The sequence below is a fragment of the Strix aluco genome, chromosome 21 (genome assembly GCF_031877795.1).
Source record: "Strix aluco isolate bStrAlu1 chromosome 21, bStrAlu1.hap1, whole genome shotgun sequence".
Lineage (NCBI taxonomy): Eukaryota > Metazoa > Chordata > Aves > Strigiformes > Strigidae > Strix > Strix aluco.
The window spans coordinates 1-24,898 of record NC_133951.1 but is presented as its reverse complement, the minus strand read 5'-3'; the positions used below and the strand labels follow the sequence as shown (position 1 = coordinate 24,898).

The window sequence follows — 24,898 nt, the reverse complement described above, 5'->3', positions numbered from 1 at the left end:
ACGGAAGGAATTTAAAGCCTTGATGCAAATGTCCTGTTGGCACTGAGAGCCCATGGCCACCGGGCAAGTAAGCCGGGTCTGTCCCCACGGGGGCAGCCAGCCCCCCCCTTGCACGGCACCGCCTTGTCATCTTCCTCCCTGAAGCAGGACGAGGAGCTGCTGAAGCTGCTGAAGCGCATCCAGGCCACCGTCACGCAGGTGCAAGGGGACTACGAGAAGCTCAACTCTGTCACCGGGAACCTCCTGAATGACCATCACCAGAAGGAGAAAGATATGGAGGTAGGTGGCTGAAACCCCCTCGGGGTCAGAGCATCCTCCAGGCAGACCCCAGGCTGGGGACCACAAGGGATTTGTCTGCACCCCCCCAAACCTTGCAGCCCTGTGGAGGTTCAATGTACCTTTCCTGGAGGTTTGGGTGAGGTGGGGGGAGCGGGGGTTGCTCAGCTGGCCAGGAGGCAGCTCCAACCCTGCCGCGGTGCCATGGGATGCTTTTCTGTGTTGGAAGGCTCTGTTCCGGTCCCTGGAGAGGCTGGAGAAGGAGAAAGCAAACAAGGAAGACCTGGTGCTGGGGATTGATGTGGTATGGCCTTGGGGGGTCCTGGCACCACCCAAGGGGGTGCTGGGCAGGGTGACAAACACCCCTTGTGCCTTGGGGGCTCAGTGGCAGAACTGGCCTGGGGGAGGGAGGATTTCCAGACTGGCTGTGGCTCCTTCCCCAGGTGCCTCTGTCTTCCCCTGGGTCCCTTCAGCTGGTGTGACCAACCCCACGGGGGTGATGGGGCGAGTGGGGCCACGTAGCCACTTCTCCCTGTCCTCCTGCCACGAGCTGGCCCTGCCCGTCATCCTGCCATCCTTTCCTCACTGCTCTCCTGCCTTTCCCCGCTGCTAGAAAGCAGACAAAACCGCCCTGGCCGGCAAAGTGAGTCGCACCCAGTTTGAGGCGAGCATGGAGCGGCTGAATGAGATGATGCAGGAGACGCTGAGCCGGGTGGCGGGGCAGGAGCAGGGCTGGCACCAGGTCCAGCGGCAGCTCAGTGAAGAGATGGACTCCAAGGTGAGGGGTGGCACGTCCCCGCTGCGCAAAACTGGCACCTTCGGGGCTTGGCAGCCTACGGCAGCGTCCCTCTGAGGATCCGCCCTCCTGGCTTTTCGTGGGGAACATGATGTCCCAGCCCGGGGCAGCTGGCTGAGGGTGTGTGTCTGTCCGTAGCTGGACCGCCTGGAGCTGGGGCCTTTCCGGCAGCAGCTGGAGGAGCACTGGAGGAGCATCCTGGAGCAGCTCAAGGAGAAGGAGCCGCTGACGGAGGCTGACGATGCAGCTGGGATGAAGAAGTGAGTGCGATGGGGGTGGCGATGGCTTCTGCTCCCACCGGTAGCAGGCTCCCGATGTTAAAGGAGGCACGAGGAGGGGGACCTGCAGGATGGAGCCCTCCCGAACCAAAACTGGGATGTGGGTGCAAAGGTTTTCTGGAGCAAGGGTGGGGAACGGCGACTCGTCCCCCTGGGCAGGGCTGTGACACGCGGCGCCGCAGAGCTGGGTTGTGACCTGCCCTCCTGGCGAGGGGCGGGGGGGTAATTAGCGCTGACGAAGTGATGAAACCGGTGTGAGGGCTGGTTGGGATGGCAGCTACGGGTGCCTGCGCCCTTCGCCTCCCATCCCTGCCTGCCCTGGGCAGCCACAGGCAGCTGCCAGGTTTCGGAGGTGCCCGCAGGACCGAGGCGAGCGTGTCCCTGTCCTCGGGGCAGCTGTGACAAAACTCATCCTGAAAAATGTGGGAATCCTGCATCCCCCAGGCCCGGCGTTTGTACCCCAGCAAGAGGTACAGGAACAGCCCCATTCTGTCCTTGCTGGTACCCCCAGTTCCCATGGGACTGGGGTGCTGTGCGTGCCTGTGGGCGTAGTTCCCATAATGGTGGTTTTTGGGTGCTCCCCTCAGTGGATTCTCCGGTGCCTAATATGAGGTGGAGCTTTTTCCCAAGCGGGAGCCCACAACCAACTGCTCTCCCCCATCGTAGCCCCTTGATTTTGTAGTCAGCCGGTGGGTTGTGACCTTGTTGGGGCGGGGTGGGGGGTAAGCCAGGCTCAAGACCCTGCGGTTCCCCCCGCAAATACCATAACTCATTACAATGAAGTGCCCAGCACCTTGCTGCTGCCTGCCAGCTGCCTGCCTGTGTGCAGGCAGGGCTGTATCCCCCCCCAGGAACTCACCCAGGCCTTTCCCCCCCCCGCCAGGCAGCTGCTGGCCCATTTCCACTGCCTGTCCTGCGACCGGCCCCTCAGCATGCTGGCGCCTGGCCCGTGAGTACCGTCCGGCACCGGTGCATCGGGGGGTGCGTGGGTGATTCGGAGGGGAGATGGGTGCTGGCAGTGCCCCGCTGTGCCCGGCACGGGGGTTAGGGTGTCTGCCTGGGGGGGTGCAGCCCTCCTGAGCCCCTCCCTGGGGGCAGTGGGATGCCAATGGGGTACAAGCCTGTGGGTTTTGGGGCACTGCCCCGAGCTGGGGTGGGTCGTGTGTCCCCTGTCACCCACCCACGGCTCCTGCCCTCCCCAGGCACATCGCGGCCATCCCGTCCAGGCCACCGCTCCCCCCCCACCTTGCCGGGCGCTCCCATACTGTCGTGGAGCTGGAGCAAACACCGCAGCACAGCCACAGGTATGGGACACGGGGACCCGGCCCCTGGGGTGCAGGTTGGCCCTGCCCTGGAGAGGGAGAGCCCTTCCCAGGGTGGGGCTGAAGGGATGCAGGGGCGGCCTGGGCAGGGCAGGGGAGCAGAGATGTGCTGCAGAGGGGTCAGCTGTGCTTGTCCCCGGTCTGTGGCGTTTTACAGCCCTCCCTGCGCTGCCCTATCTAGCCCAGGTCTGTGTCTCAGTGGTGCTGAAGCCACATGTGATGAGCTGTGTCTGGTCTCAGCCTGACCTCAGGCTTCACTGGGGAGTCAGCTGCCTCCTGTGAAACAAGTCACCGAAATTAAACACTGCAGCTGGGACAGCCCAGCTCCTGCCTCCCGGTGTCCCTCGCGTAGGGTGCAGGGACCTGCCATGGCCATGAGCAGCTCACCAGGGCCACGGGGAAAGAGCAGATCCAGCACAGCTGGACAGGCGTGGGTCTCCTTCAGCAGTCGGAGGGCACCCGGGAGGGACATACCCCACCGGGGAGCACCCGCAGCCCCCTCCCTGGCATAGTAGGGTGAAGCACGGGGTGCCACGGTGCCGGGTGCTGAGCATCCCTGTGCTCCGTCCCACAGGGAGCGGGTGGGCGAGTGCAGGTACCCCCGCGTGCCGCGGCAATGCGGGGGCCGGCACACCCTCACCCACCCGCTGCAGCGCTGCCCGCACCCCCAGCCCCACCCGCCCAGCACCCCGCGGCCGCTCCAGCCCCGCACCCTGCTCCCCATCAAGGTAAGGATGACGAAGGTAGGGATACAGCGGGGGCAAGCGAGGCTGGGAGGGTGATGCTGAGCATCCAGGGTGGGGGTGGGGGGATCCGTGCCTCAGTTTCCCCAGGGGGAGCTGGGTGGGGGGGTTTGCCTGGGCATGCTGATTTGGGCCCCGTGTTTCAGCCAACCCCCTCTCTCCTTCCCAGCACGACGAGACGGAGCTGTCGGGCCAGGATGGCCACATCTACAGGGGCCGGCGGGTCAGGCAGCTGCCTGTGCTCGTGGGCAAGGAGGGTACGGCTGGGCCACGCTTGGGGAGGGGATCTGGCGGGGGTGAACTGGGCAGTGGAGTGGGCAGGGTGCCCGCGGGGTGCCAGGTTTTCCCCCTTTCCCCTCCGTGCGTTCTCCCTGGCTCCCCCCAGCCCAGCTCCCTCTGCTCCCTCCTGCCAGACTTCCCCAGGGCCAAGCCCAAGCTGTCCCCGAGGCAGTGGGATGCCAAGGACACCAGCCGCCTGCTCTCCCGGCCCCAGAGCACTGCGTCGTCGCTCAGCCAGCCAGGTACGGCCCTGCCAGGGCACCGGGGTGGGGGGAGAGGGCACCCTGCTGTGTCCTGGTGGGTGGGGGCAAGCAGGGTGGGATGGGGGTTTGGGGTGGAGTGGGGTGGAAGCAGGATGGAGGGGGAGGACGGGAAGATGGGGCAATCGATCCCCATGTTGGAGCCAGAGCAAGGTGGAGGGACGTGGCGGGGTGGTCCTGGCCACTGTGGGACAACAGCCTGTCTGCTTCAGGGTGGGGGCCAGGACCCCGTTGCTGGGTGTCTCTGGCCAGGCAGGTGCCCATGGGCGGTGCCTGCCCCAGGGGCTGCAGGGGGGCTAACCCCTGCCCCTCGCCCCCAGGCATCCCCACCTCGCCAGAGCACAGGCCAGCCTCCTCCCACGGCCGCCTCTCCCAGGCACGGGGGCTCCTCGTGCCCCTCCAGCCCTCGTGGGACGGATCCAGCACCCCGGAAGCCAGGCAGGACCGGGGGTCCCCGACCGAAGCCCCACCACCCCGGCCACCGAGCAGGCGAGCAAGCATCTCTGGCCAGCAGCAATAAAGGGCGATGGGCAGCCAAGCACCTGCGTGGCCTGAGCGGGGTGGCCCTGGGCTGGGATCTTCCCATCATGCATAAGGAGGGGTCGCAGCATCCCTTGTCCTGCGGCCACGTGTGGCCAGAGGAGCTGAAACCAGCCCCTGTCCAACCCCCCTCCCAGGGTCTGCGCCGGCCCCGTGCTGCCACGCTCTCCCTGACACCCCCTGGCCTCCATGAACCCCTTTTTGGCCCCTGACAGGGAGCTTGTGGCCCCCAAAAGGGTCTGGGGGAGCCCACACTAAAGCAGGAGGATGATGACGCTCCGTTGCTGCTGAAGGTGGTGGGAGATGGGGACCGCGGTGGGAAGGGTGGCAGCAGGACACGGCTTTAACGCCGAAAGGGAATCCCCCCCCCAAGCCCGCTGGCTGGCTATCGCTTATCCCGCGGGATGAGCATCACTGAGCAGGTTTCCTTATCTGCTCATGGATTGTCACCCCCTTGTCCCTCTTCCAACGCTGCCATTGATGGAAAGAGGAAGGCACAGACCTGCCATGGTGTGTGCTTGGGGGCTGCCCTGTGGAAAAACTGCTCCCCTGGTAGATCTTCTCCCCAGATTCGGGCGAGGGGGGGGAGCACCCAAACCTCCCCCCCACAATGGCAGACCCCAACCCTGCCCACCCCGCTGCAGTCTCCAGGCACCTTAGCCCCCAGGGAGCCCCCCCTGCCGGGGATGTTTCCCCTGGTGGGTTTGGTTTTTCAGGGGAAAAATAGGTGCTAAATACCCGCGTTGGGGGTGCCCAGGTGGATCCAGCAGGATCTGGGATTCCCTCAGTGCCACCTCCAGTGGGATAACTGGGAGCACTCAGAGCAAACTGGTCACCACTAGAATAGAGCCAGCAGAGGACCATCTTGTACCCCGGGAGGGGGGGTCAGGCATTGATGGGCTTAAAAACACCCCCCACCCCCTGGGACTAATTGCATTTGCAGGATTTGGCCCACCTGGGGCTGAGCCCTTTGGTGCGTGTGCGCGTGTGTGTGTCCCCAGCTCACCCCCTCTCCCACCCACTGTCCCATTTGCTGCTGCTGGGACCCAGCTGCACCCTATAAACACCAACCCCCCCCCCCCCCCATGAGCACCCAGCCCCATGTCCCTTTTTGGGTGCTGCCTGTGCTGCTGGAGCAGGTGAGGAGCCCCAGCTGGGGCATTTTTTCCCTTTTTTCCTTTTTCCTTCTGGGGGTCTCCCTGTTCCCTGGGGGATGATTTGCTGTTGTGCTTTGAGCCCCCCCAGCCCTTGCTGCCATCTCTGGAGCTGCTGCGTTCCCATTTTGGGCTTTTTTTTTACCCCAGTTGCTTGGTGTGTGAGCAGTGTGGCAAGGGCGGGGGGGGTGCCGTGTTCTTATTCAATTTTAATTGAGTTTGGATATTTAAGCACAAAGCCAGGGGCTGGTGCGTTGTTTGGAGTCGTTAGAAGGGGGGTGGCACAGCAAGTGGCTTGTGAGGTCAGGGCCTGGGGCTGAGCAGTGTCCTGGGCCTGGGGGGAAAGGAGTTGGTGGCCAGCGAGCCCCCACCCATGGCCCTCCTGCAGTGGGGGACACTGAAAAGGCATCACCCCCCCCCACCTCAGAGCAGGGTTTGCCTAAAAGCCTGGCAGCCCTGAGTATCGCAGGGCTGAGGCCTGGGGGCCTCATCACACGGGTGGGTGATGGCGCTGGGGAGGGGGCCACAAGCTGCCGGGGGGTGGGTTGCAAACCGCAGTATTTTGTGAGGGTGCAGGATGGGGTTTGGGCTGCACCCCAGGACATGGGGGTCCTCGCTGTGCTCACATGGCCCCCCCATGGCTCCGGGGTCTCCCCTTCCCTCTGCTCCCCCCTTCGGGGATGGCAGCGGTGGCTTCTGCAGGCAGAGCGCAGGCAGAGCGCGGGCAGCACGTGGGACTCGGCGCAGCCTCCTGGGGGGGGCCTGTCCCCACTGGTAATGCTGCGGCTTGGGGGGGGGCTCACGCCCATTCTCGGTGCCCTTGCAGGGATGTGCTCCCAGCAAAGAGAAAAGGCAGGGACTGTGATCAGAGACAGAGAGTATTTGTCGATCAGATAAAGGGTGGGAGCCTGGGTGTGTGCATGTCTGTCTGGCGGGATTTACGCCAAGTCTGCGATTAGCGAGATCCTGTGAAGTAGGCACAGAGATGAGCTGTGCCATGTAAGGGCCAAACCCGAGAGGGTCAGCAGAAGATAACGCAGAGGAAGACGACGACCCCCCTAGCAACAAAAGGCGCAGCCGCAGCTGAAACCAAAAAGGCCCCGTCAGCCCAGAACCTGAAGATTCTAACAAGAGACTGCCAAAGAGGAGGGGCGCGCGCCGTTGGCGGAGCAGCGACTCCCCGGCCGCCCAGCGCTGCTTTACTTGCTCAAGCGCTTGCTGAATTAATAAATTTTATAAGTCACTTGATTTGGCTTCTGAAAGTGATTTTCCCCAATTTATAACAGCTTAATTAAAGCAGCAGGCTTCTGCACCTGGGAATGCTGTTTCTTCCTGCCAGTGATCATCTCGCCTTCACCATGTGGTACTCGCAGCGAAATAAAAGTGCAGGACAGACTGTTTGGCTGATGAACTTGCTTCCCCCCCACTCCTCAGGGTTCTCTGATAGTCTTGTTTTATAAAAATTGTGGTTGCTCTGGGTTTTTTTCTCTTTTTTCTTTATTCCCCCCCGCCCCCCCCAAGCTGCAGATACTACAAGCAGCACTTTGATGGATCACTCGGGCTCGAAGATTTTTCCCAGTGTTTGAATACTTCCTGGGGCTGTCTGGATGCCTGTGTTTAGCTGCGTTTCTTTTTTTCCCCGCTCTCGCGGCTCTTTGCTTCGGTGCAAGGTGCGAGAAATCTGTGTGTTGATGCAGTCAGCAGCAGCCTTCCACCATTGCCACGTCTGAGGGAGAGGGTAAAATCTGTCATGCTTTTGACACCTCAGCCAATAACTCAATGGAGGTGCTTCCTTGCCGGGACTGGGCTTGTCTGGGAGAGTTTCAGGGGGGAGCAGGGTGCCGGACGGGCAGGATGGTCTCTGTGCGCGGCGCAGCCACGGGCTGCAGGGAGCTGCGTCAAAATATTCGACGTCACCAGTTGTATTTTGTGTCGTCACAGTGGCAAAGGCAGCGGGGAGCCTGGGCCCGGCCCGCCGCCGGGGCCGCCGCGTCGCCTGGCAACGGGAGGCGCTGCGTTATCCCGCCCTGTAAACACGGGCACGTGGGCAGCGGGCTCGGCCAATGGGCAGCGGGCAGCGGCGGGTGGTGGCCAATGAGGAAAGGGAAGGGGCGGGCTCAGGGTGAGGGGCGGGGCTAGGGGAGAGCAGAGCGGCGGCGGGGACGGACGAGTAAGGTTGGGGGTGCGGGCTCGGGAGAGGGGGACTGGGGGGACTGGGGGGACTGGGGGGACTGGGGGGCCCGGGGCGCCCGGGGGGCTGGTGAGAAAGTGAGGCGGGGGGCAGGGGCAGGGGCAGGCAGAGCTGGGTATGAGGCTGGGGGTGGCCGGGGAAGGAGACACCCCTCCCTCTCCCCCAGACAGCCCTGCCCTCGGGGGGTCACCGTGTCACCCGCCCCCCCGCCGCTTCGACCACTTTCTGTGGTGAGGAGGAGGAGGGCGGCTGCCCATCCCTCCCAGCCGCCCAGGTCCCCTCCAGGCAAAAGGGGTGCTGTCGTGTCCCCCCCGCTCAGGCTCTGTGTTTTCGGGCAGGGCAGCAGCCATGGCCGCACTCAGCCTGTCCCAGCTGCTGGACGTCGCCATCGGGACGCCCCAGGTCGGGGCTGTCAACTTCACGGCGCTGCACAGCCTGCTGCAGGCCGTGCTCAGGCACCTGGGCCTGCAGGACCTGCCTGCCCTGGGGCGAGGGCACAGCCCGACCCCCCTCCTGGGGCGGGACCAGCCCCCCGAGGCACCCCCCAGAGAAGAAGGGGGACAGGGCGGAGGCCCAGGCACAGAGTCGCTCACCCCCGCGAAGGACCCGCTGCAGGGGACCGTGAGCACTCCCCAGGACGCCTCCGTGGCTGCTGACGTGGGGCAGATGAAGATAAAGATTGAAGAGAATGAGAGCAGCATCTCCAAGGTAGAGGCTCTTCCCCGTTCCCTGGGTGCCCCCCCGTGAGACACCCCCTCCTCTGGGGTCTGCACCACCATTGTGGTGCCCTTAGGTCTGGTTTAAGCCTGAGCTCGAGGTGGTATGTGGGGCTTACACTGTGGGAAAGGGATGGAGTTTTGGGGAGAAAGAGCTGGGGCTGAAATGCTGCTCCAGTTGCTCTGGGTTCTCCCCAAGTTGCCATCAGCAAGTCGTGGGTCCAGTAGAGCACCCGGTGCCCTCGGCTCCAGCAGCCAGAGGCTCAGCACCTGTGGAGATCCAGCCCTACCACTCTCCATCCCTCCCTTCCCCACTCCTGAGCCACAGCCAGGTACGGCACCCGCTCCTCAGGCAGCTGAGAGGCTCCATCAGCACCTCATGGGCCTCATCTCCCAGCCCAAATCCCCTTGGCTTGCCCGAGGGCTAGACCCAGCCCTGGTGGGGACCGGAGAGGGGCCTCATCCTGCACAACGCTGAGCCGTTTGGGGCTGCGAGCATCCCCAGTGGGAAGAAATAAGCTCAGGTTCAAGGAAACGGTCACCTTGGGTGCTGCAGGGCCGGATCCTGCTGGGGCTGCGACATGTAGGGAGAAGGCAGCAGGGAGGGTTTCCCCGGGTGGCTGAGCTCACCCTCCTCGGGGCAGGCCCCTGCTTGATCGCTCCCCGCTTCGTTAGCCGCGGTTGCCGCTGCCCTCGCGGGCCAGGCTGTGGTTGAGAGGGTGGCAGCAGCTCTTTGCCCTTTGGATCGGCTTCAGTAGTCTTGCCCAGAGCCCGGTGTGGGGGGGCAGGGCTGGATCTGTCCCTGCTTACTTGGGCTGTGCAGTGGGCCCCCCCCGGGGCAGGGTTGGGGGGGGGGGGGGGGTCTCTGGGGAGCTGCTGCCCCTTCTTGGCTGCTGAAGGTGTGATGAATGGTAAGTGCTGCCCGCAGTGCCCCCGGGACTCACCCCCGCCACTGCCCTCTCTCAGGCCGTGGCTCTCTCCCAGGATCTCCTCGAGGAGATCGGCGGGATGAAGGCGGCGCAGTCCCGCATGGAGGAGGACATTCGGATGATCCGCGAGACGCTTGGCATGGTGAGCTGCTGCCGGTGTCCCCAGGAGGCAGCTGGGCCCTCACCCCCCTCCCTGCCTCTGTGTCACCCTGCCACCCCTGCCCCACGGCCCTGGGTGTCACCCGGCGTGAAGGGTGCCAGGAGGGAAGAGCAGGAAGGGTGTCCCAAGGCTGAAGAGGTAACTGCATGCACCAACCAAAGTGACGCTAAGACATTTTTTAACTAAGCAGCTGTAAAGAAAGAAACATGGGTGCTAAGAAGGAGAGGAGATAAAGATCTACCCATGCAACACAGCCACAACCCTGCCTGGCATCCCTCTGTCCTGTGCCCAAGTTAATTTTCGGATGCTCCTTTTCAATCCTGCTCCTGTGTCTGGGCTGCCATCCCTCTCCTTGTCCCGCTCCAGGGGAATCTCCAGGACGCTGCCGGCCAGCTGCCGGCCCTCCGTGACCAGACGGTGTCGGACAGTGACATGGTAGGGCCGCGCGCACGCCCGGATCCTGCTCCGGGAAGGAGGCGGCTGCATGCCCGGGGCACCGGTGCACCCAGTCCCTCCGTGGCAGGGCACGGTCCCAGCAGGGCTGGGCAGCGATGCTGGAGGGGGTCAGTGCTCCTGTGGGTGCCATCTCACCCGGCTCCGTGGCCAGGGTTGACCCCCTAATCCCTTTTCTCCCCAGAAAAAGCTGAAGGAAAGGCTGAGCCTCTACCCAGCCCCGGAGGAGGTGAGCAACATGGTGCGCTGGGAGGTGCTGGAGGATTGCCTGGTGGGCAGCAAAGCAGGAGGAGGAGAAGGAGGAGGAGAAGGAGGAGGAGAAGGCCGAGGTCTGTCGGTGGTGAGTGCTGGGGCATCCCGGCTATGGGAGTGGGACTCAGCAGGACCGCAGCCCCCGGGGCCTCGGCGGAGGTTTGCTCAGCACTTCTCTTCCCTGTGCATCCCGCCGGGAGGCAGGACCTGGCACCAGCAGAGCCAGGGCAGCTCCTCGGCTGCCCCAACAGAGACCTCCTCATCGTCCTCATCGTCTGTGCCACCGACAGCCCCCAACAGCCCCTCCGTGGGGCAAGGGAGCGCCCGAAACCCTTGGGGTGACCGCCCAGCCCCCTGTCCTTGCTCAACGTTGGGCAGGACCACGGCTCCCTGCCCTCCTGGTCTCTCTGGGGCTGGTAGGTGGGAGCCGGGGGCAGCGGAGGGACATTTTGGGGCAAACCCCAGCATTCTGCACCATGAGATGGTTTCCAAATCCTACCTGGGGCTGCTGCTCCTGAAATGAAGGCGCAGCCCATTAGGCTGGGAAGCGGGTCTGGTCCAGCAGCTCTGGAGTACAGAATCCCATTGCTGGAGAGAAGAATGCCTTGCTGTTGTGTCAGGTGGCATCGGCAGGGGGTTTGCTGATCTCCAGGATCGGCTGCTGAAATGACTCTGCAGGCACAGAGGTGGCCAAAGGACTAAAGGGACTGGGGAGGGGCCGTGCGGCTGGGGCGCCCGGGGGTCCCTGTGGGTTGGGCAGTCTCTGCCTTTGGGGTACTTGAGTTTGGCTCCGTGAGCTGGGGGGTTTGAGGACAGGGCGGGTGGCCCTTGCCGCTGCACTTCCGCCCATAAACCTGCTCCCCTTTGCCTCCTCTTCGCAGGATGGCAGTGAGGGCCAGGCTGCCCCCGCCGAGCCCCCCACTGCAGACATGGACGCCCCGCATGGGGCAAGCTCAGCGCTGGGACTGAAGGGACCAGGGCCACAGCCTGCACCCGGGACCAGCAAGGGGACTCCGCAGACACAGCCTGGCTCCCCGGGGACGCAGAGAGCACCAGTGGCCCCTGAGAAGGGGGCAGGTGCTTCCTCAGATGAGGCAAAGACTTGTGATGCCCGTGCCACCACCCTGGAGACACAGACAGGATCCCCTGGCATCAAGACCACTACGCTGGGGACAGAGTCAGGGGCCCCTGACAGCCAGACCTCCACCCCAGGGGCACAGCCAGGGGCCTCTGACACCCAGAGCGCTACCCCAGGGGTGCAGCCAAGTACCCCCAGCACCCAAACCACCACCCCAGGGGTGCAGCCAGGGATCGCCAGCACCGAAACGGTGGAGGCTCTCTGCCAGATCGGGCAGCTCAGCCACCCCTGTGCCAGCCTGAAGGAGCAGGTGGCCCAGCTGGAAGCCAGCAAGCCAGACCACGCCGAGCTTGAGAAGCTGCGCCTGCTCTTCTCGGAGGGAGGTAGGAGCCCCTGGGGGGGCTGGCAGGGGGGTGTTTGGCATGGGGACACCCTGGGCTGGGGGCTCATTGTGCTCAGAGCCTGGCCTCAAGGGCGAGACCCCCTCTCACTGACAGCATGTCCCCTCGGACCACATCTAGACAAGGAGAGCATCACCAGCGTCCTGGCCGACCTCCAGGGCCGGGTGTCCTCGCTGCAGGGCCTGACCAGTGACCTGCAGGGCGAGAATGGGAAGGTGAGCTGGCAGCAGTCCCTGGGGGGGCTGCGGGGATGCCAGGGGGGAGTTGGGCAGGGAGGAGGCAGCTGAAGGGCCCCTGGGCTGGGACAACAGAGGGGGCTGTGCCCTGACTCATCCACCACTGCCTTTCCCAGATCAGGCAGCTGGAAGATGCCGTCGGAAAGCTGGAGGTAGCTGGAGCCAACTGGAAAGGGGATGTCAGCGACCAGATCACCCTGCAACTGGGGTAAAAGGACGGGACAGGGTTTCCTACCCTGCAGGAGGAGCCCGGGGGGACAAGGGACACCCCCTGAGCGGCCCTGTGGAGGCTAAGCCTGCCTGTGCCCCTGTCTCACTGAGCAGGTCCACGCTGCAGGAGATGAGGTATAAGCTGAAGGAGCTGGAAGAGCAGCAGGAGATGACCAAGGCCACGCTGGAGCGGTTGGTGGCCAAGACGGCTGACGAGCTGCAGGAGCAGGTGAGGTCCAGGGGCAGCGCTCCCACCGCCACAGCTCGGTGGGGTGGTCCTGGAGGGGTTTCCAGCCACATCCCCTGGCTGGCTGGGGCCATCGAGCCTCCACAGCACCCGGATTTGTTGACTGCATCCACCTCATCTCAGAGCCGACTCCTTCTCCCCTTCCTGCAGCTGGGCGAGCCGAGGGCGATGGTGGCGAGCACAGGGCAGGAGCAGGCAGAGGCGCAGGCAGCGTGCCCCGCCTGCAGCGGGGACATCCGCAAGCAGGTGGGGCAGCTCCTGCAGTGCTACGAGAAGCTCCAGGAGGTGGTGGACAATTTCATGTCGCAGCAGGCAGTGGGCAAGGTGGTAAGACGGCTGCCAGGGAGGAGCCAGGTAAGGAGATGCCGGCATGGGGGGCTTGGGAGGTTGCCAGCACCCCCCCAGCTGGTTGTGCTTCGCTGTAATGTGGAGGAGCCCCTCACCGCCTCCCAGATTGGTTCGTACAAGTGAGCAGCACGGAAGGAATTTAAAGCCTTGATGCAAATGTCCTGTTGGCACTGAGAGCCCATGGCCACCGGGCAAGTAAGCCGGGTCTGTCCCCACGGGGGCAGCCAGCCCCCCCCTTGCACGGCACCGCCTTGTCATCTTCCTCCCTGAAGCAGGACGAGGAGCTGCTGAAGCTGCTGAAGCGCATCCAGGCCACCGTCACGCAGGTGCAAGGGGACTACGAGAAGCTCAACTCTGTCACCGGGAACCTCCTGAATGACCATCACCAGAAGGAGAAAGATATGGAGGTAGGTGGCTGAAACCCCCTCGGGGTCAGAGCATCCTCCAGGCAGACCCCAGGCTGGGGACCACAAGGGATTTGTCTGCACCCCCCCAAACCTTGCAGCCCTGTGGAGGTTCAATGTACCTTTCCTGGAGGTTTGGGTGAGGTGGGGGGAGCGGGGGTTGCTCAGCTGGCCAGGAGGCAGCTCCAACCCTGCCGCGGTGCCATGGGATGCTTTTCTGTGTTGGAAGGCTCTGTTCCGGTCCCTGGAGAGGCTGGAGAAGGAGAAAGCAAACAAGGAAGACCTGGTGCTGGGGATTGATGTGGTATGGCCTTGGGGGGTCCTGGCACCACCCAAGGGGGTGCTGGGCAGGGTGACAAACACCCCTTGTGCCTTGGGGGCTCAGTGGCAGAACTGGCCTGGGGGAGGGAGGATTTCCAGACTGGCTGTGGCTCCTTCCCCAGGTGCCTCTGTCTTCCCCTGGGTCCCTTCAGCTGGTGTGACCAACCCCACGGGGGTGATGGGGCGAGTGGGGCCACGTAGCCACTTCTCCCTGTCCTCCTGCCACGAGCTGGCCCTGCCCGTCATCCCGCCATCCTTTCCTCACTGCTCTCCTGCCTTTCCCCGCTGCTAGAAAGCAGACAAAACCGCCCTGGCCGGCAAAGTGAGTCGCACCCAGTTTGAGGCGAGCATGGAGCGGCTGAATGAGATGATGCAGGAGACGCTGAGCCGGGTGGCGGGGCAGGAGCAGGGCTGGCACCAGGTCCAGCGGCAGCTCAGTGAAGAGATGGACTCCAAGGTGAGGGGTGGCACGTCCCCGCTGCGCAAAACTGGCACCTTCGGGGCTTGGCAGCCTACGGCAGCGTCCCTCTGAGGATCCGCCCTCCTGGCTTTTCGTGGGGAACATGATGTCCCAGCCCGGGGCAGCTGGCTGAGGGTGTGTGTCTGTCCGTAGCTGGACCGCCTGGAGCTGGGGCCTTTCCGGCAGCAGCTGGAGGAGCACTGGAGGAGCATCCTGGAGCAGCTCAAGGAGAAGGAGCCGCTGACGGAGGCTGACGATGCAGCTGGGATGAAGAAGTGAGTGCGATGGGGGTGGCGATGGCTTCTGCTCCCACCGGTAGCAGGCTCCCGATGTTAAAGGAGGCACGAGGAGGGGGACCTGCAGGATGGAGCCCTCCCGAACCAAAACTGGGATGTGGGTGCAAAGGTTTTCTGGAGCAAGGGTGGGGAACGGCGACTCGTCCCCCTGGGCAGGGCTGTGACACGCGGCGCCGCAGAGCTGGGTTGTGACCTGCCCTCCTGGCGAGGGGCGGGGGGGTAATTAGCGCTGACGAAGTGATGAAACCGGTGTGAGGGCTGGTTGGGATGGCAGCTACGGGTGCCTGCGCCCTTCGCCTCCCATCCCTGCCTGCCCTGGGCAGCCACAGGCAGCTGCCAGGTTTCGGAGGTGCCCGCAGGGCCGAGGCGAGCGTGTCCCTGTCCTCGGGGCAGCTGTGACAAAACTCATCCTGAAAAATGTGGGAATCCTGCATCCCCCAGGCCCGGCGTTTGTACCCCAGCAAGAGGTACAGGAACAGCCCCATTCTGTCCTTGCTGGTACCCCCAGTTCCCATGGGACTGGGGTGCTGTGCGTGCCTGTGGGCGTAGTTCCCATAATGGTGGTTTTTGGGTGCTCCCCTCAGTGGATTCTCCGGTGCCTAATATGAGGTGGAGCTTTTTCCCAAGCGGGAGCCCACAACCAACTGCTCTCCCCCATCGTAGCCCCTTGATTTTGTAGTCAGCCGGTGGGTTGTGACCTTGTTGGGGCGGGGTGGGGGGTAAGCCAGGCTCAAGACCCTGCGGTTCCCCCCGCAAATACCATAACTCATTACAATGAAGTGCCCAGCACCTTGCTGCTGCCTGCCAGCTGCCTGCCTGTGTGCAGGCAGGGCTGTATCCCCCCCCAGGAACTCACCCAGGCCTTTCCCCCCCCCGCCAGGCAGCTGCTGGCCCATTTCCACTGCCTGTCCTGCGACCGGCCCCTCAGCATGCTGGCGCCTGGCCCGTGAGTACCGTCCGGCACCGGTGCATCGGGGGGTGCGTGGGTGATTCGGAGGGGAGATGGGTGCTGGCAGTGCCCCGCTGTGCCCGGCACGGGGGTTAGGGTGTCTGCCTGGGGGGGTGCAGCCCTCCTGAGCCCCTCCCTGGGGGCAGTGGGATGCCAATGGGGTACAAGCCTGTGGGTTTTGGGGCACTGCCCCGAGCTGGGGTGGGTCGTGTGTCCCCTGTCACCCACCCACGGCTCCTGCCCTCCCCAGGCACATCGCGGCCATCCCGTCCAGGCCACCGCTCCCCCCCCACCTTGCCGGGCGCTCCCATACTGTCGTGGAGCTGGAGCAAACACCGCAGCACAGCCACAGGTATGGGACACGGGGACCCGGCCCCTGGGGTGCAGGTTGGCCCTGCCCTGGAGAGGGAGAGCCCTTCCCAGGGTGGGGCTGAAGGGATGCAGGGGCGGCCTGGGCAGGGCAGGGGAGCAGAGATGTGCTGCAGAGGGGTCAGCTGTGCTTGTCCCCGGTCTGTGGCGTTTTACAGCCCTCCCTGCGCTGCCCTATCTAGCCCAGGTCTGTGTCTCAGTGGTGCTGAAGCCACATGTGATGAGCTGTGTCTGGTCTCAGCCTGACCTCAGGCTTCACTGGGGAGTCAGCTGCCTCCTGTGAAACAAGTCACCGAAATTAAACACTGCAGCTGGGACAGCCCAGCTCCTGCCTCCCGGTGTCCCTCGCGTAGGGTGCAGGGACCTGCCATGGCCATGAGCAGCTCACCAGGGCCACGGGGAAAGAGCAGATCCAGCACAGCTGGACAGGCGTGGGTCTCCTTCAGCAGTCGGAGGGCACCCGGGAGGGACATACCCCACCGGGGAGCACCCGCAGCCCCCTCCCTGGCATAGTAGGGTGAAGCACGGGGTGCCACGGTGCCGGGTGCTGAGCATCCCTGTGCTCCGTCCCACAGGGAGCGGGTGGGCGAGTGCAGGTACCCCCGCGTGCCGCGGCAATGCGGGGGCCGGCACACCCTCACCCACCCGCTGCAGCGCTGCCCGCACCCCCAGCCCCACCCGCCCAGCACCCCGCGGCCGCTCCAGCCCCGCACCCTGCTCCCCATCAAGGTAAGGATGACGAAGGTAGGGATACAGCGGGGGCAAGCGAGGCTGGGAGGGTGATGCTGAGCATCCAGGGTGGGGGTGGGGGGATCCGTGCCTCAGTTTCCCCAGGGGGAGCTGGGTGGGGGGGTTTGCCTGGGCATGCTGATTTGGGCCCCGTGTTTCAGCCAACCCCCTCTCTCCTTCCCAGCACGACGAGACGGAGCTGTCGGGCCAGGATGGCCACATCTACAGGGGCCGGCGGGTCAGGCAGCTGCCTGTGCTCGTGGGCAAGGAGGGTACGGCTGGGCCACGCTTGGGGAGGGGATCTGGCGGGGGTGAACTGGGCAGTGGAGTGGGCAGGGTGCCCGCGGGGTGCCAGGTTTTCCCCCTTTCCCCTCCGTGCGTTCTCCCTGGCTCCCCCCAGCCCAGCTCCCTCTGCTCCCTCCTGCCAGACTTCCCCAGGGCCAAGCCCAAGCTGTCCCCGAGGCAGTGGGATGCCAAGGACACCAGCCGCCTGCTCTCCCGGCCCCAGAGCACTGCGTCGTCGCTCAGCCAGCCAGGTACGGCCCTGCCAGGGCACCGGGGTGGGGGGAGAGGGCACCCTGCTGTGTCCTGGTGGGTGGGGGCAAGCAGGGTGGGATGGGGGTTTGGGGTGGAGTGGGGTGGAAGCAGGATGGAGGGGGAGGACGGGAAGATGGGGCAATCGATCCCCATGTTGGAGCCAGAGCAAGGTGGAGGGACGTGGCGGGGTGGTCCTGGCCACTGTGGGACAACAGCCTGTCTGCTTCAGGGTGGGGGCCAGGACCCCGTTGCTGGGTGTCTCTGGCCAGGCAGGTGCCCATGGGCGGTGCCTGCCCCAGGGGCTGCAGGGGGGCTAACCCCTGCCCCTCGCCCCCAGGCATCCCCACCTCGCCAGAGCACAGGCCAGCCTCCTCCCACGGCCGCCTCTCCCAGGCACGGGGGCTCCTCGTGCCCCTCCAGCCCTCGTGGGACGGATCCAGCACCCCGGAAGCCAGGCAGGACCGGGGGTCCCCGACCGAAGCCCCACCACCCCGGCCACCGAGCAGGCGAGCAAGCATCTCTGGCCAGCAGCAATAAAGGGCGATGGGCAGCCAAGCACCTGCGTGGCCTGAGCGGGGTGGCCCTGGGCTGGGATCTTCCCATCATGCATAAGGAGGGGTCGCAGCATCCCTTGTCCTGCGGCCACGTGTGGCCAGAGGAGCTGAAACCAGCCCCTGTCCAACCCCCCTCCCAGGGTCTGCGCCGGCCCCGTGCTGCCACGCTCTCCCTGACACCCCCTGGCCTCCATGAACCCCTTTTTGGCCCCTGACAGGGAGCTTGTGGCCCCCAAAAGGGTCTGGGGGAGCCCACACTAAAGCAGGAGGATGATGACGCTCCGTTGCTGCTGAAGGTGGTGGGAGATGGGGACCGCGGTGGGAAGGGTGGCAGCAGGACACGGCTTTAACGCCGAAAGGGAATCCCCCCCCCAAGCCCGCTGGCTGGCTATCGCTTATCCCGCGGGATGAGCATCACTGAGCAGGTTTCCTTATCTGCTCATGGATTGTCACCCCCTTGTCCCTCTTCCAACGCTGCCATTGATGGAAAGAGGAAGGCACAGACCTGCCATGGTGTGTGCTTGGGGGCTGCCCTGTGGAAAAACTGCTCCCCTGGTAGATCTTCTCCCCAGATTCGGGCGAGGGGGGGGAGCACCCAAACCTCCCCCCCACAATGGCAGACCCCAACCCTGCCCACCCCGCTGCAGTCTCCAGGCACCTTAGCCCCCAGGGAGCCCCCCCTGCCGGGGATGTTTCCCCTGGTGGGTTTGGTTTTTCAGGGGAAAAATAGGTGCTAAATACCCGCGTTGGGGGTGCCCAGGTGGATCCAGCAGGATCTGGGATTCCCTCAGTGCCACCTCCAGTGGGATAACTGGGAGCACTCAGAGCAAACTGGTCACCACTAGAATAGAGCCAGCAGAGGACCATCTTGTACCCCGGGAGGGGGGGTCAGGCATTGATGGGCTTAAAAACACCCCCCACCCCCTGGGACTAATTGCATTTGCAGGATTTGGCCCACCTGGGGCTGAGCCCTTTGGTGCGTGTGCGCGTGTGTGTGTCCCCAGCTCACCCCCTCTCCCACCCACTGTCCCATTTGCTGCTGCTGGGACCCAGCTGCACCCTATAAACACCAACCCCCCCCCCCCCCCCATGAGCACCCAGCCCCATGTCCCTTTTTGGGTGCTGCCTGTGCTGCTGGAGCAGGTGAGGAGCCCCAGCTGGGGCATTTTTTCCCTTTTTTCCTTTTTCCTTCTGGGGGTCTCCCTGTTCCCTGGGGGATGATTTGCTGTTGTGCTTTGAGCCCCCCCAGCCCTTGCTGCCATCTCTGGAGCTGCTGCGTTCCCATTTTGGGCTTTTTTTTTACCCCAGTTGCTTGGTGTGTGAGCAGTGTGGCAAGGGCGGGGGGGGGTGCCGTGTTCTTATTCAATTTTAATTGAGTTTGGATATTTAAGCACAAAGCCAGGGGCTGGTGCGTTGTTTGGAGTCGTTAGAAGGGGGGTGGCACAGCAAGTGGCTTGTGAGGTCAGGGCCTGGGGCTGAGCAGTGTCCTGGGCCTGGGGGGAAAGGAGTTGGTGGCCAGCGAGCCCCCACCCATGGCCCTCCTGCAGTGGGGGACACTGAAAAGGCATCACCCCCCCCCACCTCAGAGCAGGGTTTGCCTAAAAGCCTGGCAGCCCTGAGTATCGCAGGGCTGAGGCCTGGGGGCCTCATCACACGGGTGGGTGATGGCGCTGGGGAGGGGGCCACAAGCTGCCGGGGGGTGGGTTGCAAACCGCAGTATTTTGTGAGGGTGCAGGATGGGGTTTGGGCTGCACCCCAGGACATGGGGGTCCTCGCTGTGCTCACATGGCCCCCCCATGGCTCCGGGGTCTCCCCTTCCCTCTGCTCCCCCCTTCGGGGATGGCAGCGGTGGCTTCTGCAGGCAGAGCGCAGGCAGAGCGCGGGCAGCACGTGGGACTCGGCGCAGCCTCCTGGGGGGGGCCTGTCCCCACTGGTAATGCTGCGGCTTGGGGGGGGGCTCACGCCCATTCTCGGTGCCCTTGCAGGGATGTGCTCCCAGCAAAGAGAAAAGGCAGGGACTGTGATCAGAGACAGAGAGTATTTGTCGATCAGATAAAGGGTGGGAGCCTGGGTGTGTGCATGTCTGTCTGGCGGGATTTACGCCAAGTCTGCGATTAGCGAGATCCTGTGAAGTAGGCACAGAGATGAGCTGTGCCATGTAAGGGCCAAACCCGAGAGGGTCAGCAGAAGATAACGCAGAGGAAGACGACGACCCCCCTAGCAACAAAAGGCGCAGCCGCAGCTGAAACCAAAAAGGCCCCGTCAGCCCAGAACCTGAAGATTCTAACAAGAGACTGCCAAAGAGGAGGGGCGCGCGCCGTTGGCGGAGCAGCGACTCCCCGGCCGCCCAGCGCTGCTTTACTTGCTCAAGCGCTTGCTGAATTAATAAATTTTATAAGTCACTTGATTTGGCTTCTGAAAGTGATTTTCCCCAATTTATAACAGCTTAATTAAAGCAGCAGGCTTCTGCACCTGGGAATGCTGTTTCTTCCTGCCAGTGATCATCTCGCCTTCACCATGTGGTACTCGCAGCGAAATAAAAGTGCAGGACAGACTGTTTGGCTGATGAACTTGCTTCCCCCCCACTCCTCAGGGTTCTCTGATAGTCTTGTTTTATAAAAATTGTGGTTGCTCTGGTTTTTTTCTCTTTTTTCTTTATTCCCCCCCGCCCCCCCCCAAGCTGCAGATACTACAAGCAGCACTTTGATGGATCACTCGGGCTCGAAGATTTTTCCCAGTGTTTGAATACTTCCTGGGGCTGTCTGGATGCCTGTGTTTAGCTGCGTTTCTTTTTTTCCCCGCTCTCGCGGCTCTTTGCTTCGGTGCAAGGTGCGAGAAATCTGTGTGTTGATGCAGTCAGCAGCAGCCTTCCACCATTGCCACGTCTGAGGGAGAGGGTAAAATCTGTCATGCTTTTGACACCTCAGCCAATAACTCAATGGAGGTGCTTCCTTGCCGGGACTGGGCTTGTCTGGGAGAGTTTCAGGGGGGAGCAGGGTGCCGGACGGGCAGGATGGTCTCTGTGCGCGGCGCAGCCACGGGCTGCAGGGAGCTGCGTCAAAATATTCGACGTCACCAGTTGTATTTTGTGTCGTCACAGTGGCAAAGGCAGCGGGGAGCCTGGGCCCGGCCCGCCGCCGGGGCCGCCGCGTCGCCTGGCAACGGGAGGCGCTGCGTTATCCCGCCCTGTAAACACGGGCACGTGGGCAGCGGGCTCGGCCAATGGGCAGCGGGCAGCGGCGGGTGGTGGCCAATGAGGAAAGGGAAGGGGCGGGCTCAGGGTGAGGGGCGGGGCTAGGGGAGAGCAGAGCGGCGGCGGGGACGGACGAGTAAGGTTGGGGGTGCGGGCTCGGGAGAGGGGGACTGGGGGGACTGGGGGGACTGGGGGGACTGGGGGGCCCGGGGCGCCCGGGGGGCTGGTGAGAAAGTGAGGCGGGGGGCAGGGGCAGGGGCAGGCAGAGCTGGGTATGAGGCTGGGGGTGGCCGGGGAAGGAGACACCCCTCCCTCTCCCCAGACAGCCCTGCCCTCGGGGGGTCACCGTGTCACCCGCCCCCCCGCCGCTTCGACCACTTTCTGTGGTGAGGAGGAGGAGGGCGGCTGCCCATCCCTCCCAGCCGCCCAGGTCCCCTCCAGGCAAAAGGGGTGCTGTCGTGTCCCCCCCGCTCAGGCTCTGTGTTTTCGGGCAGGGCAGCAGCCATGGCCGCACTCAGCCTGTCCCAGCTGCTGGACGTCGCCATCGGGACGCCCCAGGTCGGGGCTGTCAACTTCACGGCGCTGCACAGCCTGCTGCAGGCCGTGCTCAGGCACCTGGGCCTGCAGGACCTGCCTGCCCTGGGGCGAGGGCACAGCCCGACCCCCCTCCTGGGGCGGGACCAGCCCCCCGAGGCACCCCCCAGAGAAGAAGGGGGACAGGGCGGAGGCCCAGGCACAGAGTCGCTCACCCCCGCGAAGGACCCGCTGCAGGGGACCGTGAGCACTCCCCAGGACGCCTCCGTGGCTGCTGACGTGGGGCAGATGAAGATAAAGATTGAAGAGAATGAGAGCAGCATCTCCAAGGTAGAGGCTCTTCCCCGTTCCCTGGGTGCCCCCCCCGTGAGACACCCCCTCCTCTGGGGTCTGCACCACCATTGTGGTGCCCTTAGGTCTGGTTTAAGCCTGAGCTCGAGGTGGTATGTGGGGCTTACACTGTGGAAAGGGATGGAGTTTTGGGAGAAAGAGCTGGGGCTGAAATGCTGCTCCAGTTGCTCTGGGTTCTCCCCAAGTTGCCATCAGCAAGTCGTGGGTCCAGTAGAGCACCCGGTGCCCTCGGCTCCAGCAGCCAGAGGCTCAGCACCTGTGGAGATCCAGCCCTACCACTCTCCATCCCTCCCTTCCCCACTCCTGAGCCACAGCCAGGTACGGCACCCGCTCCTCAGGCAGCTGAGAGGCTCCATCAGCACCTCATGGGCCTCATCTCCAGCCCAAATCCCCTTGGCTTGCCCGAGGGCTAGACCCAGCCCTGGTGGGGACCGGAGAGGGGCCTCATCCTGCACAACGCTGAGCCGTTTGGGGCTGCGAGCATCCCCAGTGGGAAGAAATAAGCTCAGGTTCAAGGAAACGGTCACCTTGGGTGCTGCAGGGCCGGATCCTGCTGGGGCTGGGACATGTAGGGAGAAGGCAGCAGGGAGGGTTTCCCCGGGTGGCTGAGCTCACCCTCCTCGGGGCAGGCCCCTGCTTGATCGCTCCCCGCTTCGTTAGCCGCGGTTGCCGCTGCCCTCGCGGGCCAGGCTGTGGTTGAGAGGGTGGCAGCAGCTCTTTGCCCTTTGGATCGGCTTCAGTAGTCTTGCCCAGAGCCCGGTGTGGGGGGCAGGGCTGGATCTGTCCCTGCTTACTTGGGCTGTGCAGTGGGCCCCCCCCGGGGCAGGGTTGGGGGGGGGGGGGGGGGGTCTCTGGGGAGCTGCTGCCCCTTCTTGGCTGCTGAAGGTGTGATGAATGGTAAGTGCTGCCCGCAGTGCCCCCCGGGACTCACCCCCGCCACTGCCCTCTCTCAGGCCGTGGCTCTCTCCCAGGATCTCCTCGAGGAGATCGGCGGGATGAAGGCGGCGCAGTCCTGCATGGAGGAGGACATTCGGATGATCCGCGAGACGCTTGGCATGGTGAGCTGCTGCCGGTGTCCCCAGGAGGCAGCTGGGCCCTCACCCCCCTCCCTGCCTCTGTGTCACCCTGCCACCCCCTGCCCCACGGCCCTGGGTGTCACCCGGCGTGAAGGGTGCCAGGAGGGAAGAGCAGGAAGGGTGTCCCAAGGCTGAAGAGGTAACTGCATGCACCAACCAAAGTGACGCTAAGACATTTTTTAACTAAGCAGCTGTAAAGAAAGAAACATGGGTGCTAAGAAGGAGAGGAGATAAAGATCTACCCATGCAACACAGCCACAACCCTGCCTGGCATCCCTCTGTCCTGTGCCCAAGTTAATTTTCGGATGCTCCTTTTCAATCCTGCTCCTGTGTCTGGGCTGCCATCCCTCTCCTTGTCCCGCTCCAGGGAATCTCCAGGACGCTGCCGGCCAGCTGCCGGCCCTCCGTGACCAGACGGCGTCGGACAGTGACATGGTAGGGCCGCGCGCACGCCCGGATCCTGCTCGGGAAGGAGGCGGCTGCATGCCCGGGGCACCGGTGCACCCAGTCCCTCCGTGGCAGGGCACGGTCCCAGCAGGGCTGGGCAGCGATGCTGGAGGGGGTCAGTGCTCCTGTGGGTGCCATCTCACCCGGCTCCGTGGCCAGGGTTGACCCCCTAATCCCTTTTCTCCCCAGAAAAAGCTGAAGGAAAGGCTGAGCCTCTACCCAGCCCCGGAGGAGGTGAGCAACATGGTGCGCTGGGAGGTGCTGGAGGATTGCCTGGTGGGCAGCAAAGCAGGAGGAGGAGAAGGAGGAGGAGTAGGAGGACGAGAAGGCCGAGGTCTGTCCGTGGTGAGTGCTGGGGCATCCCGGCTATGGGAGTGGGACTCAGCAGAACCGCAGCCCCCGGGGCCTCGGCGGAGGTTTGCTCAGCACTTCTCTTCCCTGTGCATCCCGCCGGGAGGCAGGACCTGGCACCAGCAGAGCCAGGGCAGCTCCTCGGCTGCCCCAACAGAGGACCTCCTCATCGTCCTCATCGTCTGTGCCACCGACAGCCCCCAACAGCCCCTCCGTGGGGCAAGGGAGCGCCCGAAACCCTTGGGGTGACCGCCCAGCCCCCTGTCCTTGCTCAACGTTGGGCAGGACCACGGCTCCCTGCCCTCCTGGTCTCTCTGGGGCTGGTAGGTGGGAGCCGGGGGCAGCGGAGGGACATTTTGGGGCAAACCCAGCATTCTGCACCATGAGATGGTTTCCAAATCCTACCTGGGGCTGCTGCTCCTGAAATGAAGGCGCAGCCCATTAGGCTGGGAAGCGGGTCTGGTCCAGCAGCTCTGGAGTACAGAATCCATTGCTGGAGAGAAGAATGCCTTGCTGTTGTGTCAGGTGGCATCGGCAGGGGGTTTGCTGATCTCCAGGATCGGCTGCTGAAATGACTCTGCAGGCACAGAGGTGGCCAAAGGACTAAAGGGACTGGGGAGGGGCCGTGCGGCTGGGGCGCCCGGGGTCCCTGTGGGTTGGGGCAGTCTCTGCCTTTGGGGTACTTGAGTTTGGCTCCGTGAGCTGGGGGGTTTGAGGACAGGGCGGGTGGCCCTTGCCGCTGCACTTCCGCCCATAAACCTGCTCCCCTTTGCCTCCTCTTCGCAGGATGGCAGTGAGGCCAGGCTGCCCCCCGCCGAGCCCCCCACTGCAGACATGGACGCCCCGCATGGGGCAAGCTCAGCGCTGGGACTGAAGGGACCAGGGCCACAGCCTGCACCAGGACCAGCAAAGGGACCAGCAAGGGGACTCCGCAGACACAGCCTGGCTCCCCGGGGACGCAGAGAGCACCAGTGGCCCCTGAGAAGGGGGCAGGTGCTTCCTCAGATGAGGGCAAAGACTTGTGATGCCCGTGCCACCACCCTGGAGACACAGACAGGATCCCCTGGCATCAAGACCACTACGCTGGGGACAGAGTCAGGGGCCCCTGACAGCCAGACCTCCACCCCAGGGGCACAGCCAGGGGCCTCTGACACCCAGAGCGCTACCCCAGGGGTGCAGCCAAGTACCCCCAGCACCCAAACCACCACCCCAGGGGTGCAGCCAGGGATCGCCAGCACCGAAACGGTGGAGGCTCTCTGCCAGATCGGGCAGCTCAGCCACCCCTTGTGCCAGCCTGAAGGAGCAGGTGGCCCAGCTGGAAGCCAGCAAGCCAGACCACGCCGAGCTTGAGAAGCTGCGCCTGCTCTTCTCGAGGGAGGTAGGAGCCCCTGGGGGGGCTGGCAGGGGGGTGTTTGGCATGGGGACACCCTGGGCTGGGGGCTCCCTTGAGGCTCAGAG

General features: G+C 64.3%; 4 protein-coding genes across 4 annotated transcripts; all 4 read left to right on the top strand.

Moving 5' to 3' along the window:
* Positions 1-12: 12 nt before the first annotated feature.
* Positions 13-4,492, top strand: LOC141932941 (glutamine-rich protein 2-like). Its single transcript, XM_074847188.1, has 10 exons — positions 13-279; positions 506-580; positions 890-1,054; positions 1,211-1,332; positions 2,234-2,299; positions 2,553-2,654; positions 3,247-3,400; positions 3,585-3,672; positions 3,829-3,936; positions 4,275-4,492. Exons 1-10 carry the CDS (start codon positions 274-276, stop codon positions 4,472-4,474), a joined length of 1,086 nt encoding a protein of 361 aa, XP_074703289.1. The 5' UTR covers positions 13-273; the 3' UTR covers positions 4,475-4,492.
* Positions 4,493-7,711: 3,219 nt separating this feature from the next.
* LOC141933276 (uncharacterized) lies at positions 7,712-12,997 on the top strand. The gene is made up of 9 exons (XM_074847799.1): positions 7,712-7,770; positions 8,178-8,547; positions 9,522-9,626; positions 10,282-10,437; positions 11,231-11,810; positions 11,925-12,043; positions 12,181-12,272; positions 12,389-12,503; positions 12,672-12,997. The coding sequence occupies exons 1-9, from the start codon at positions 7,712-7,714 to the stop codon at positions 12,990-12,992; spliced, it is 1,917 nt and encodes a 638-aa protein (XP_074703900.1). The 3' UTR covers positions 12,993-12,997.
* A 147-nt stretch (positions 12,998-13,144) lies between these two features.
* On the top strand, positions 13,145-17,489 carry LOC141932942 (glutamine-rich protein 2-like). The gene is made up of 10 exons (XM_074847189.1): positions 13,145-13,276; positions 13,503-13,577; positions 13,887-14,051; positions 14,208-14,329; positions 15,231-15,296; positions 15,550-15,651; positions 16,244-16,397; positions 16,582-16,669; positions 16,826-16,933; positions 17,272-17,489. Exons 1-10 carry the CDS (start codon positions 13,271-13,273, stop codon positions 17,469-17,471), a joined length of 1,086 nt encoding a protein of 361 aa, XP_074703290.1. The 5' UTR covers positions 13,145-13,270; the 3' UTR covers positions 17,472-17,489.
* Positions 17,490-20,710: 3,221 nt separating this feature from the next.
* Positions 20,711-24,818, top strand: LOC141933275 (uncharacterized; the record flags this gene model as incomplete). Its single annotated transcript, XM_074847798.1, has 6 exons — positions 20,711-20,769; positions 21,176-21,545; positions 22,520-22,624; positions 23,465-23,685; positions 24,227-24,233; positions 24,747-24,818. Coding segments are annotated over exons 1-6 (834 nt in total), but the record flags the coding sequence as incomplete, so codon positions are not given.
* Between the last annotated feature and the right edge of the window lie 80 nt (positions 24,819-24,898).